Raw genomic sequence first — 11,447 nt, 5'->3', positions numbered from 1 at the left:
ACCTGGTCCAATTAAGAAAACCTCAATCAGCCCAGTCGGGAATCCAACCCAGGACCTCCTTCTTGTAAATTCACCGCGCATACCACTGCGCCACGGAGGTCATCAAAAACATAATTATAATAAATAATAAATTTGTAATAAAAACAATATCTAAAAGAAAAATAGATACTATTCTTCTAACGAACGAACAAACAGCAAAACATCGATCCATTAATTTAATATTCTGTGTACAGATTATATTATTCTTATTAAATATTTTATTATTTATTTTTGTTAAATATTATCGATGACTGAGTTTACCTCGTACCCTTCAAAAAACGACAGACAATTTTGTTGCTGCATTTGGGTGCGATCCATTTCCATTTCTAATTCCTCTATGTTAAATATATAGAGTTTGCACAAAAACAATACAAACGACATAAAAAGAACCCAAGCAGACATGAGTCACAAACCATTATGAAAAATAAAGATATTGAGTTTTATGGGTATTAAATGTGCATTTATAAAATTAAATTATAACTTTAATTATTTTATAAATGTCGTATTTTCATATCAAAAGAAGAAAGAAGTTGTAATTAAAACGATGATTTCTTTTATTTTAATGTGAATTTAACCTTTCATTTATTGCAGAATTACCATATACTATGATATTTTTTTTGATTTTGTATTAATAAGTGAAAGAAGATTGACATTTGACAGTTCACACTTCACAGCACAGAACACTACTTTATTTGCTGTCTATGACTAATACTCCTACTTATATATCAGTATTCGTTAATGATTCGTTAACTAAATCCAGTCTGTCGTGCGTATTTTCTTCCCTTGTAATTTTTGTTATTTCGTTTTGTTCTCGTTTCGTTGTTATTGTTAATTATGGTTTATTTGTTGTTTGTTTACTGTTTTTACCCGACTGCAAGAAGGGTTATGTTTTTCGCGCGTATCTTGTATGTATGTATGTAATATTCTTTATTACCTCATATCTTCCAAACCGTTGAACGGATTTACGTAATTCAGATAACGTTAGATTTGTTTTAATAACCCAAGTGTTCTTAGATAGGTGAAATTAGAAAAAAAAAACCAACACGACGACTGTGAGACGCTATAGAATCGGGGTGAAGTTTTTTTTTTTGTGAATATTGCAACATGCGAATCAAATTCAAGGGATTTTTGTGAGAATTTCAAAATAGTATATCATGGCCATGTTAAAAAAACTACAATTAGGAAAACGTTATTTATTAATTCTAATATTAATTAAGTCTATACATAATACGCGAGGCGGACGACTATAAGGTGCGAGGTTTATGAAGTGTAGTCATAAAACACCTAAAATAGACTAAAAGAAATATATTGATTATAAAAATCGGACAAGTGCGAGTCGGATTCGGCCACCGAGGGTTGCGTAGATTTTTTGAATATTTACTTAATTTCAGTTGGACTTAGGTATACATTATCGTACTTTGTAACAAACGTAACCAATAAATCCGAAATTCACCATCTATCGTAACTAAAAAGTGTGAAATAAATTAATTAATTAAACAAATATAAAAACCCGGCATAAATGATATAAAAATTGATCAAACTAAAGTCGGGACCTAATAAAAAATGTAGACGAAAATCATTCTATTCAATATAATAGGTCCCGACTGTTTTCTAATTGTTTTCTACACTTCTGGACTGAGCTTTTTTTTCTTTTCAGTTTTTTTATCATTTATGCAGTCGGGTTTTTTATCAGTTTAATTAATTAATTTTATTTAGTTTAGTACGAAAATTAGTGAACCGGAGCCTGGAACTAGCCGGAGCAGTTATTCCGCGTTGCTATTGTTTCCGTCACCAAAAAAGAAACGTACGAATCAATCACCCTTATCGTCCTCCGAGAAAACCGTTTTGATTAATGTGTTTAAATATGTCGAGGAAACCTTATGCTTGCTTCTACATAATAAAGAAACAAAACTATAAGAGTTCTTTATTGCCTACGGAACCCTTAATATAAGTGAAGCATTATCTGTTTGATAAATAACAGGATATATTATATAGGAATATAAAATTAAAAAAAATATTTGTTTACCACAGGAAGTTTTATTTCATGATAATATTCGTAAATAATGATAAAATGTTGAGCAAACCTGAGTCAGCTGTTTTTGTTTGTTTACATAGTTTAAAATACCTACTCAATCTGACTAGTCCACAACTTTAGGTTTTTTACACAACAATAATACTACTCAAAAAGGTTCTTTTAAGCGACACTTTTCGTTTCGATTCACATACATTTTATTTTTAATAATAAGCTTTACGGCTCTGGGTTCTAGCCCTTTTGAGTCCGGATTCACATACAACAAATTAATTATCACGGACCAATTATAGAAAGACCTGCCCCGCAAGACGTTACCTCTCTGTCAAACAACCAACGATCTAACGCGTTATCGATTGTATCGATGTTTCATTGTTGTAATCGTTTTCGTCGTCTAAAAAGCTCCCTAATAATTCCGGTTTGTGTAGTAAGTAGTCAGTCAGTCAATGGCATGAAAAACGGTCAACAACTTCTAATTCACTAAAAGATGACGTGACGTTTAATTTGAAAATATTTCTATTTTATTTTTGTTATTCTTTACATGGTAGCCCTTGATTTCAGTCTCACTCAGTAACTGATGTTCAGTCAGTAACTGATGATGCAATCTAAGATCGAAGCGGGCTAACTTGTTAGGAGGAGGATGAAAATCCACACCCCTTTCAGTTTCTACACGACATCGTACCGGAACGCTAAATCGCTTGTCGGTACGCCTTCGCGGTCGAAGCCTTCTACCAGCCAGACCTGAACCAATTAAGAAAACCTCAATCGGCCCAGCCGGGAATCCAACCCAGGACCTCCGTCTTGTAAATCCACCGCGCATACCACTGCGCCACGGAGGTCGTCAAAAACATAATTATAATTAATAATAAATTAAAACAATATATAAAAGAAAAATCGATTCTATTCTTCTAACGAACGAACGAACAGCAAAACATTGATCCATTAATTGAATATTCTGTGTACAGATTATAATTATTATTTATTCTTGTTAAATTTTTTCGATGTGTGAGTTTACCTCGTCCCCCTCTAAAAACGACAGACAATTTTGTTGCTGCATTTGGGTGCGATGCATTTCCATGTCTAATTCCTCTATGTTAATTAAATAGAGTTTGCAGAAATACAACACAAACGACATAAAAAGAACCTTAAATACCCCAAGCAGACATGAGTCACAAACCATTTCGAAAAACAAAGATTGAGTTTTATGGGTATTAATATGCATTTATAAAATTAAATAAGAGCTTTAATTAATTTTATAAATCGTATTATCGTATTATCATATCAAAAGAAGAAAGAAGTTGTAATTCAAATGATGTTTTCTTTTATTATAATGTGAATAAAATATTTTCATTTATTGCAGAATTACCAACTATGATTATTTTTTTGATTTTGTATTAAGTGAAAGAAGATTTGAGATTTGACAGTTCACACTTCACAGCACAGAACACTACTTTATTTTTTGTCTGTGACTAATACTCCTACTTCACAGTATTCGTTAACTAAATCCAGTTTGTTGTTCGTATTTTCTTCCCTTATAATTTTTGTTCTTTCGTTTTGTTCTCGTTTCGTTGTTATTGTTTATTATTGTTATTTGTTGTTCGTTTACTGTTTTTAATTTTATTTAGTTTAGTACGAAATTAAATTAGCACTTTAAATCTTAATATTTTACAAATAGAGGCCTAAATTGAAAAGTAGTGTCTTAACAAACTCATCAAATTCTACATAAAAACGTATATCTAACAATAACCCACACTACGAGAAAACGAGTAAAAACTACTTGTCAAGTTTTTAATTTACGCCTATAATCGCGTACATAATTTTCATAGTCAAGCTACAGTTTTCTATTAGTAATTGAGTTACAGATAGAAGGACAGACGGACATGGGTATGGGTATCTTCAAGTCAAGAGTGAATAGGCATCTTCTAGGCAAGCGCGTTCTATCAAAGGCTGCCTCATAGCTTACAATCTAGCGTACAGCTAAGCGGTGCTTGCTTATACATAATAAAAAAACAAAACTATAAGGGTTCTTTATTGACCACGGAACCCTAAATATAAGTGAAACATTATCTGTTCGATAAATAACAGTTTATAGGAACATAAAATATAAAAAAAATGTCTATCAAAGGAAGTTTTATTTCATGACAATATTCGTGAATAATGCTTTAGTAAAATGTTGAGCACTCCTGAATCATATGTTTTTGTTTATTTACATTGTTTAAAATACCTACCCGATCTGACTATAATTTTAAAGAAAAACCAAAGACTTTGTGTTATATAGCTCTTCATGTTTATCAGAAAAGTTTGACTTTGATCTTTGAAATTCATTATTATGCCAGGTTCTAGTAAACTATGTCGTGCTTGTCTAACAGCAACAGACAGTTTTCAATATAGTTTATTTGAAAATGTTTCGCCGGATGTTTATTGGTTTTGCACTAATATTGAGGTAAATATTTGCAAATTCTACTTTCATCACCTATGCCATCGTGCGAGGAAATAAATGTATGTTACATTTCCCTACACAGTCCCATTAAAAAATCAAATTTTGTTTCAGATAGCTAAAGAAGATGTTCTGCCAAAAGCAATATGTAACACATGTTATGATCTTATAACAAAGTTTTCAGAGTTCAAGAGGACTTGTCTACAATCCCAGAACACTTTACTTGTATATTATTCAGTTGCGCCAGAAAGTAAAAAGCTTGACTGGCTTAACAATGACCCTAAAGTGGTAGAGACGCAAAACAATGATTTGAACGCACTTGTTGAAAACTATGAAGATGTTACAGTCAAAGTTGAACACTTTGGGACAAATAATGACGATGGTAAAAATCATCATAGCCAAAACCATAAATTAATGAGAAATTTTCGCCTAGGAGAGCTTCTCATCATTAACATGTTAATCCTTATGTGCCTGTAATTATTGTAATCTATACTTATATATCTGTAATTATTTGCTGGTGGGTGGCTTTGGCTGTGGCTAGTTACCACCTTACTAGCAAAGACATAACACTAAGCAATTTAGCATTCTGGTTCATTGTCGTGTGAAAACCGAATAGGGTGTGGATTTTCACCCTCCTGCTAACAATTGAGCCCGCTTCCATTTTAGATTGTGTCATCACTTACCATCAGGTGAGATTGTAGTCAAGGGCTAACTTGTAAAGAAAAAAAATACCAGCAAACTTGCCCTTAAACAATGTCCATAGTTTTTTTTTGCAAAAAGCAACTGTTTTGTTTATGCCAGATCTTCTCATTAGAATGGGTTTTCCAAATGTTAATTTACACTTCACAAATTCAAATTAAGATTTATTTGCTTAAAAACATTGTAACTTAAATTAGTACAAGTCAAAACATTGTAACTTAAATTAGTGTCATTACTAATTTACTAATTAGGTATAGATACAATCTTATGCCTTCACTTGCTGGCTGACTATGTTTTAAAAGCAAAGGTGTTTGTACTAAAAGATTACTTGAAAAAAAATAATTCACATTTAAATATTATATTTCTTACAACAATTTTAAAAGAATAACTATGTTTTTACATTTCAGATTTTGACAATACTGAGCTTCCTAATTCATCAGAAGTTACAGCAAAGGAAAATAAAACACATAAAAAGTATGTTGCCTTGCCTCTTTATTGTTCAATTCCATGTGATTGACAATGACTAGTTGATTTATAAAAAACTAGCAGACGCCCGTGACTTTGTTTGCTTGGATTTCTGTTTTTCACAAGTCCTGCGGGAACTATCACAGATTTTTAAAGGGGAACAATTCTGTCATACATGATTTTTGCGAAACTATAATCGTTTACGCAGCGTTAGCTCTCAATAGGAAAAAGTCCCCTGATTTTGAAATATTCTTTATTGTTGCTCTGCATCTATTTGTCTTAGTGTGATAAAATAGCTTACAGCCTGACTTGATAAATGGGCTAACACTGAAAGATTTTTAAATCGGACCTATGTTCCTGAGATTAGCGTGTTCATGCAAATAAAGAAACTCTTCAGCTTTATAATATTAGTATAGATTAATACTTAATTTGCTAGAATGTAGTACTGACCATGATAATGAGGAATATATATTTTTAGAGTTAGAGTTAAAACAAGTAAGAGAAGGAAGCTGAGAAAATGCGAATTGTGTAGAAAAAGTTTTGATTCTCGTGAAAAATTTGAGCGTCACAAGTTGGCACATCAAAAAACGGTAAGTATAATCAATACAATACAAAAAATTTACAAATACATTAATTACTAGCGAAAGCCCGCTACTTCGTCCATGTGAAATTCAGTATATCACAAATCCCGCAGGAATCATGTATTTTTTCAGTATAAAAAGTAGTCTATATATTGCTCAATTACCTCCTCTATCTTTCAGTGAAAGTCCCATTGAAATCAGTTCAGCCATTCCAAAGATTAGCCCGGACAAACAGAAAGACAGACAGACAAAAATTTTGTAAACACAAAAATAACTAAAAGCACTTGAGAAAACACACACATCATCAAAAAGTACATACAAATAAATGTGACGAGTGAGAGTTTTTTAATAAAATATAAACTATTTATATCAGAAATATTTATAGATAAAAGACTATATGTCGAGCAATGGCGGCGAAATCAAAAATATTTCTTTCTCTCGTCACGAAATAAATGTGACGCGCATCGCATCGCACATCCAATCTATGACTGTAAAAACTACCTATCTACTTACTATTTAAATCAACAGAAATCTCTAAAATGCACGCCATGCAAAAAAACCTTTATGACGTTGAGCGGTTTGAAGAAGCACCACCTCAGCTGGCACGAGCGCGTCAGGCTCAGCAGCGTCACGTGTCGCACGTGCGGCAAGATAGTGAAGAGCCGCGAGACGCTGCGCGTTCACCAGAAGCTGCACGGCGAACGGAGCCTGTTCATATGCAACGTGTGCGGGAAGGGCTGCACCACTGGCGTCATTCTAAAGGTGAATATGAAACTGCTTCACCGCGTCAGACTCAGTCGCGTCACGTGTAGCACGTGCGGCAAGATAGTGAAGAGCCGCGAGACGCTGCGCGTTCACCAGAAGCTGCACGGCGAACGGAGTCTGTTCATATGCAACGTGTGCGGGAAGGGCTGCACCACTAGCGTCATTCTGAAGGTGAATATGAAACTGCTTCACCGCGTCAGACTCAGGCGCGTCACGTGAAGATAGCGAAAAGCGTTCACGCGACTTGCTTTTGCGCTTTGAGTCATTAAATTAAAGGAACTCCCTTGCGACACGTTTAATATTCTCACCCCACCCACTGTAGGAGGTCAACCAATTTTTTTGAGCCAAGGACCTTTGGCTCACAATGTTCATCAGTATGTCTAACTATTATGCCCTATACCACCTGATTTGTTGACCTATGTCGATAACTCATCAAAAATTAGTGACTAAAAATAATTGTAGTACTTTACTATCCTTCCAGGCGCATCTAGAAACGCACAAAGAAAACAGAGAACGTCAATTCACATGCGAGCACTGCGGCAAAAAGTTCTACACAAACAAGATACTGATGTCACATGTGCAAAAGTGTCACACGGACAAGAGATACATTTGCCAAGTGTGCAGCTACCCGTTCACGGACAAACACAACTTAGCCAAGCATCTGTTGAAGCACGAGGGCAAAGGGAGATTGTATAAATGTGATATTTGTAACAAGACGTTCACTGCCAGGTCATCGTACGTGGAACATCAGAGAGCTCATTCTGGGGAACGTCCCTTCACGTGTACGTATTGTTCGAAGAGCTTCATTGCTAAGAGACGATTGATAGAACACAATCGCACACACACCGGGGAAAAGCCGCATAAGTGTTCAGTGTGTGAGCACAGTTTCACTCAACGGGGTACATTGACTCGACATATGAAGGTTCATGATAGAGGTGTTCCTGTGATAAAGTAGTTATAGAAGACCTGTATTAATTGTAAGCCATAGACAAACAAGTTACTGTCTGTACCATTAAGGCAGTCACAAGCTAGACAAATATCTTAGCATTCCATGGATTCACTGTACAGATATAGTCTATCGCATGGTTTGAAATCTGTCAGCGAATTTAAGATATTTAATTTATTATTGTAAGATATTTAATAGACATTGATTGTAGATACTATTATAGGTTTTTTTTTTTAAATTAAACAACAAACTTTCAAAAATATTTTATTAGTTTCATTAAAAAATCAACATTCATGGAATTTTGTAGAGAATTTATGAATATCATACGAATATTTTTTTTTTAAATATACCACAGAATTTCGAAATAATTTGTTTCATTTAAATATCACTAGTATAGCATTTGTATTTAAAAGAATATTAAAACATTTACAAGTTATTGGTATAAATAAACACAAATACAGATTAGAAGTAAAATTGATTCAGATTTTATTATTAATTAATAATTACTTGTAAATAGCAGTTTACATTTGTCTTTATAATTACATAACTTATAGAATTCACTTAACTCTAGGAATAGCAAAAAGAGATCTGTAATAATAATTTTTCCTAAATCTATGGACTTTTTTTATTTTACAATATATACAATATAACATAATCTGCAAAGCAAAATAAATAAATAATTTATATGTGATGCATTGGCCGTAGTATGTAAGGAGAAAAGACGTTTATTCTCACAGATTATAGAATAATAGGCAGATAGAGCGCTCGGAACACGACGGTGTCATAGCTGTTCCAAATACAAAATTCAAAAACAAATACATTCTCGAGTCAGTACGACACGAAGCGTCGCATCAGTAATTTTCAATATTATTCAAGAAAAATGGCGTCTTATGTTTTTAAATATTTTAAAAATTGTTCACAAAAACTAAAAAATTATGGAATATTTTTTTATTGGTAATTATTGATTATTATGTCATTTGTAGTTAGTGTTAAATTTTGAAAAACAGTTTGTGTATGCGGCTGTCAAGGAGACGCGTGACATTTGTTTTTTTATGTGTTTCACCGGCTTCAGCACGCTGCTTGTAAAGACTCATTCTGGACATTCTTTATTCTGTGTTTATTGTCAAAACAATCGAGTTAGTGAATACAGGTGCAAAAATCAAAAGCCACTGAACTCATTTGACATTTAATGTATTGAAAATATTACGGTTTTTTAATGTATCAATGTAAAACATCATCAATGTCAAACAAACTTGAGATAAAGCAAATAATCCAGCAGATGAGATTGTACTCACTGACTTTTTTTAAAGAACTTTCTTTTTTAAAATCTGGTTAATAATAAAAACATGGGCTGTATGATCACTGATCTTTGCCTATCCCATTGGAACAAATTTGAAACAACAAAACATAGCTAAAAAATTAACAATGTCCTCCAAAACGACTACTCCTTAATTTACTTTGTACAAATCTTGTGATTATTAAGCTTAGCATAATTTAAGACTTCTTTCATAACTATTTAGAGTTGTAAACAAAATACTTTAAAAGGAACTATTAAAGGACCATTGTAAAAAAATCATTATTAAAAAAAAAAGTTATGACATAAATATATTTTGTTTAAAAAAAAGTATTAAATAAAAAAAAGATGTGTGGCACTCGGGGACTGCCGCGGTAAAGCATAACATTTTGTATCAACAATGCAATAAATAAAAAAAAATGCACTTTGTTCATTCATATTCAAAACACTTTATCCACAAATTTTACAAGTACAGCTATTCACTGTTGTACATAAATACCTATACACCTATATACTTTCTCATAAACAGCTGCTTATGTGTTCGTCCGATTTCGGAGCAGCTCGTCTCGATTCGTGCGAGTTTCCTAATCGCACGCACACAACGCCGTGTCGAAGACTGCCGAACTGAAACGACGTTAGACGATGAACGGCCTTCAAGCCGTACCTCCGTGCCCGTCGGAGTGGGGAGCGTGAGGTTTTTTCGTTACGGAATTTCTGGATTCGGTCCCAGCGCTCAAGGCCCGCGATAGAAGCTATGCAATAGCTTAAAAACAAAGAGATCATACTGTGATGTATCGTTATTAGGTAAAGGAAATATTATTATGCTAAATTGCAGGACCATATGGTCGAGATATTATGCCCATTACATGTCCAGTAGGCATATCATGCGTTAACTACACCTTGTGAAGAGAATAGACATATTGTAGACCAATAGCAAAAGAGTTGAAATATCGCTCTCTCTTTCGTTCCCAACCTCTAGGAGAATTATATAGGGATCTGCCCCGTTAGACGTTGCCCCTCTATCAAAGATCAAGAATCAACATTCAATGATCAAATGCGTTTATAAAAACTGTTTCTGTAGAATCGATGTTTCATTTTTGTAATCGTTTTCGTCGTGTAAAGAGCTCCCTAAAAATGCATTTTTATGTTAACTACAGAAACTGGCATTTTACAGTGGTGTTAAATGTTTTCGATGAGTGAGTTGTAGTATGATTATTAATTCCATTATTTTACTAGTAAAACGACATTTCAGTGACAGTTGCACTTGTCATTTTACTGACTGGAATTAATTAATCATAATCATACTACGACATAGACTAGTGTGCTACAGGTCCATATGTAATTGGTCTGAGGTTTCAACGCTTTATGAGAGTGATATTTTCGATTCAGACGCTATTTTTCGACATTTGCCTATGTTTCGTCGCCAAGTATGTCGTGGTGCGCATCTTAAGCCTTTAGGAAAGCCTTGGCTTTAAAATAGAAATAATATATTTATACAAACGGCGTGCTCCGATTTCGTTCGGATTGTTAACACAGAATAGCTGTCCAACTTTGTTTAACTATATTTCGATAAATCTTATATTTGATCAATTAAATAAGCGAAATCCTGGGCCATGACCAAAAGCGAGGCCTTAAGATAAATGACTTCACAGTTTATGACGTTTACAACAGTGTATGGCGATTGCGGTGACGTGATAAAAATACGGGTTTTATAAAAAAATTACAATTACGAGATTATTTTCACAAATAAAAATGTGTTTAGATTTTCTAGACATCTACACTGTCTAAATGCAAAAATTCTTCTTGTTTTAGTACTGCAGGCAAGTAGCCTATTGCCTTAGCAGACAACAGCATGCTACTATCAATATCGTCGATAAGTACGGTTATTTAGTTTTCTCAATATGTGAGATAAGTAGATCAAATGTGGATGTAATTTTCGTTATTTAAATGCATATTTATTAAATTGTTGGTAAGTATATATTGAAGGCGGTTCGTTTTTGCATGATAAATATATATATTTTTTATATACAGTACAGTATATAGTATACCGTAACAGGGTTTACCAGCTTATTTCCCTTTCCCGTGGAAATATGGGGATAAAATATAGCTTATGACACTCACAATTAGAGTGGCTTACTATTGGTAAAAGAATTTTCAATCTGTTCAGCCCCTGTAGCGCAGTAGCACGTCGA

The 11,447-nt window shown here is 33.5% G+C and overlaps 1 protein-coding gene across 1 annotated transcript; it reads left to right on the top strand.

Annotated features, from left to right (window-relative positions):
* Positions 1-3,601: 3,601 nt before the first annotated feature.
* On the top strand, positions 3,602-8,329 carry LOC112051255 (zinc finger protein 501). Its single transcript, XM_024089827.2, has 6 exons — positions 3,602-4,511; positions 4,620-4,887; positions 5,612-5,678; positions 6,148-6,259; positions 6,779-7,012; positions 7,497-8,329. The coding sequence occupies exons 1-6, from the start codon at positions 4,398-4,400 to the stop codon at positions 7,968-7,970; spliced, it is 1,269 nt and encodes a 422-aa protein (XP_023945595.1). The 5' UTR covers positions 3,602-4,397; the 3' UTR covers positions 7,971-8,329.
* Positions 8,330-11,447: the final 3,118 nt, after the last annotated feature.

The sequence above is a fragment of the Bicyclus anynana genome, chromosome 1 (genome assembly GCF_947172395.1).
Source record: "Bicyclus anynana chromosome 1, ilBicAnyn1.1, whole genome shotgun sequence".
Lineage (NCBI taxonomy): Eukaryota > Metazoa > Arthropoda > Insecta > Lepidoptera > Nymphalidae > Bicyclus > Bicyclus anynana.
This window is presented reverse-complemented; position numbering and strand designations above follow the sequence as displayed.